Source organism: Micropterus salmoides, unplaced genomic scaffold, assembly GCF_014851395.1.
Source record: "Micropterus salmoides isolate LMB-PRFRI ecotype aquatic unplaced genomic scaffold, ASM1485139v1 Ms_hic_scaffold_4003, whole genome shotgun sequence".
Taxonomy (NCBI): Eukaryota; Metazoa; Chordata; class Actinopteri; order Centrarchiformes; family Centrarchidae; genus Micropterus; species Micropterus salmoides.
In genome coordinates this window covers 32,266-34,121 of record NW_024043378.1, presented here as the reverse complement: position 1 = coordinate 34,121, position 1,856 = coordinate 32,266, and the positions used below count along the sequence as shown (strand labels likewise).

Sequence of the window (1,856 nt, the reverse complement as noted above, 5' to 3'; positions counted from 1 at the left end):
CCATGACACTTCATCAAACTCTAACCACTGAGGAAGATCATGTAATATGGTCAACTACTAATGGACCACGTGATGGGATTGTTCTGTGCACACAACACAGCACTATGCCATACATACATAGCATTTTAACAGCAAAGGTTTTTGTTTAATAAGAGAAAACCTTCAAAAATGTATAGATATGTGTGTATTATATGCTACTCATAATAATGCTCTAAATGAAATCAGTACGCTGTGATTTACCTCCATAATTTATCTGTAGACAGTGCTGCTTGCCCTGAAAGTTATTAAACCTTCCATAAGACCGATAGTTGAAGGGTGTACCATCACTCCACAACCACACACCCTCCTAGAAGACACAACAAAATATTAAATTAATTAATAACACTAATAACCAGAAGACCTCGTGTAAAGATAAATATACCTCTTGTGCATCCGAGCCTCCAATCCACGTTACTGTGTAATCATAACTTGCGCTCATGATCAGCCTCTGAATCTCATGGTACTCCAGCAGGTTGTGAACGGACGCAAGGTTTCCACCCATGGACTCACAGTTTTTCTACAGTGGAGATAAATACGAGAGAGAGAGATAAATTGCAAATTAACCAAATGTCTATGTATGTGCAAACAAAATAAACATATTGTAGAAGCCTTCTGTACTAAAACAGTGACTAAAAAGTCTCCCTCTTTACCTCAGCTTGGCCCAAGTCATGGGTTTTGGAACGTAGTGGAAACAGCGACCGCTGAACTCAGACCAGCGACCAGAACAAGCTGTCGAACTCTTGACCAGGTGACTCTTTGCTGAGAACAAGTAGAGTTTGGTGAGTAATGTGGAGTCTCCAGTTAAAGTCTCTATATGTAGATATGAAATCAACTTATAATTAATTAAATTAAATATAATTAATCAACTTAAATCAATGTTGTGAGTTCTCCAGATAAATATCTCAACATTTCCAAGATGGATTGGTACAAAAAGTCGTACAGACATACAGTACATGCACCCCAGAGGATGAATCTTTATGACCTAGGTTATTCCTGATATCTTCTAGTAAGCACCACCAGCAAGATGACACTTTTGGATTTCAGTGAAATGTAAAGGGATGTACTCAAACCAGAATTTTTCAAGTCAACTCAATTGACAAGGGCCAATTGAGGCTGAACATGATAAAAATCAACATTTAGTGAGCAGCCCTAAAAATATCTCAACAACTACTGGAATAATTGTCATGATGCTCAATATTCTTCCCTTGATGAACTTAACGAGCTCTGAATTTTCTGAAATAGCACATCAGGGTGTTGGTTTGTAGTATGAAGGTTCAGTGGAGAGTCTGAGGCCAAAGAGAAGCAAGAGGGAGATAACGAAAGAGCTATATAACAAAATCTGGATTAGGAACACCCTGAGAGTATGACGTTAAGGTCCTCACTCTGGACTAACAGAAATACCTGCTGAATCTTTAATGAAGTTAATATAACTGTACATTTGGGATACAAGGGAACAAATACACAAGTACTTGCTTGAAACTGGGAGGTCTGATAAAACTGCATGGAGCTGCAAAAAAACTGAGTACATTTAATGCTCTTGGCTTCTTCTGTAAGTACCATCAAGCAGCTCTTGGGGAAAACCAGTGAGGACTGAAATTGTACCAGTCAGTTCCCAGTATGACACTGTGTGAATCAGACTTGTCCTTAACATTACTTTCAAAACTAAAGACAAAATACACCAACATACCTACAACAAGCAGAACAGCTGAGTCTGTTCTCAGTGCTGGGATGAAGCATCTGCTTCTTTGTATCATTGGGGTCGCAATGGAGCAGTGTATAAGACACATGCCTTTCGTGTGAGACCCGGGTTCAACTCC

At 39.1% G+C, this 1,856-nt stretch overlaps 1 protein-coding gene across 1 annotated transcript; it reads right to left on the bottom strand.

Annotated features, from left to right (window-relative positions):
- Positions 1–211: 211 nt before the first annotated feature.
- Positions 212–994, bottom strand: LOC119887095 (galactose-specific lectin nattectin-like). The gene is made up of 4 exons (XM_038698029.1): positions 980–994; positions 690–740; positions 422–556; positions 212–346 (listed from the first exon to the last, which is right to left on the bottom strand). Exons 1-4 carry the CDS (start codon positions 992–994, stop codon positions 212–214), a joined length of 336 nt encoding a protein of 111 aa, XP_038553957.1.
- Positions 995–1,856: the final 862 nt, after the last annotated feature.

Excerpts from the sequence above, each read along its gene's own strand:
- LOC119887095 (XM_038698029.1), bottom strand. Across the intron at positions 557-689 it reads ATGACTTGGGCCAAGCTGAG|AAAAACTGTGAGTCCATGGG; the intron begins GTAAAGAGGGAG and ends TCTCCACTGTAG. Across the intron at positions 347-421 it reads GAGGCTCGGATGCACAAGAG|GAGGGTGTGTGGTTGTGGAG; the intron begins GTATATTTATCT and ends TGTGTCTTCTAG.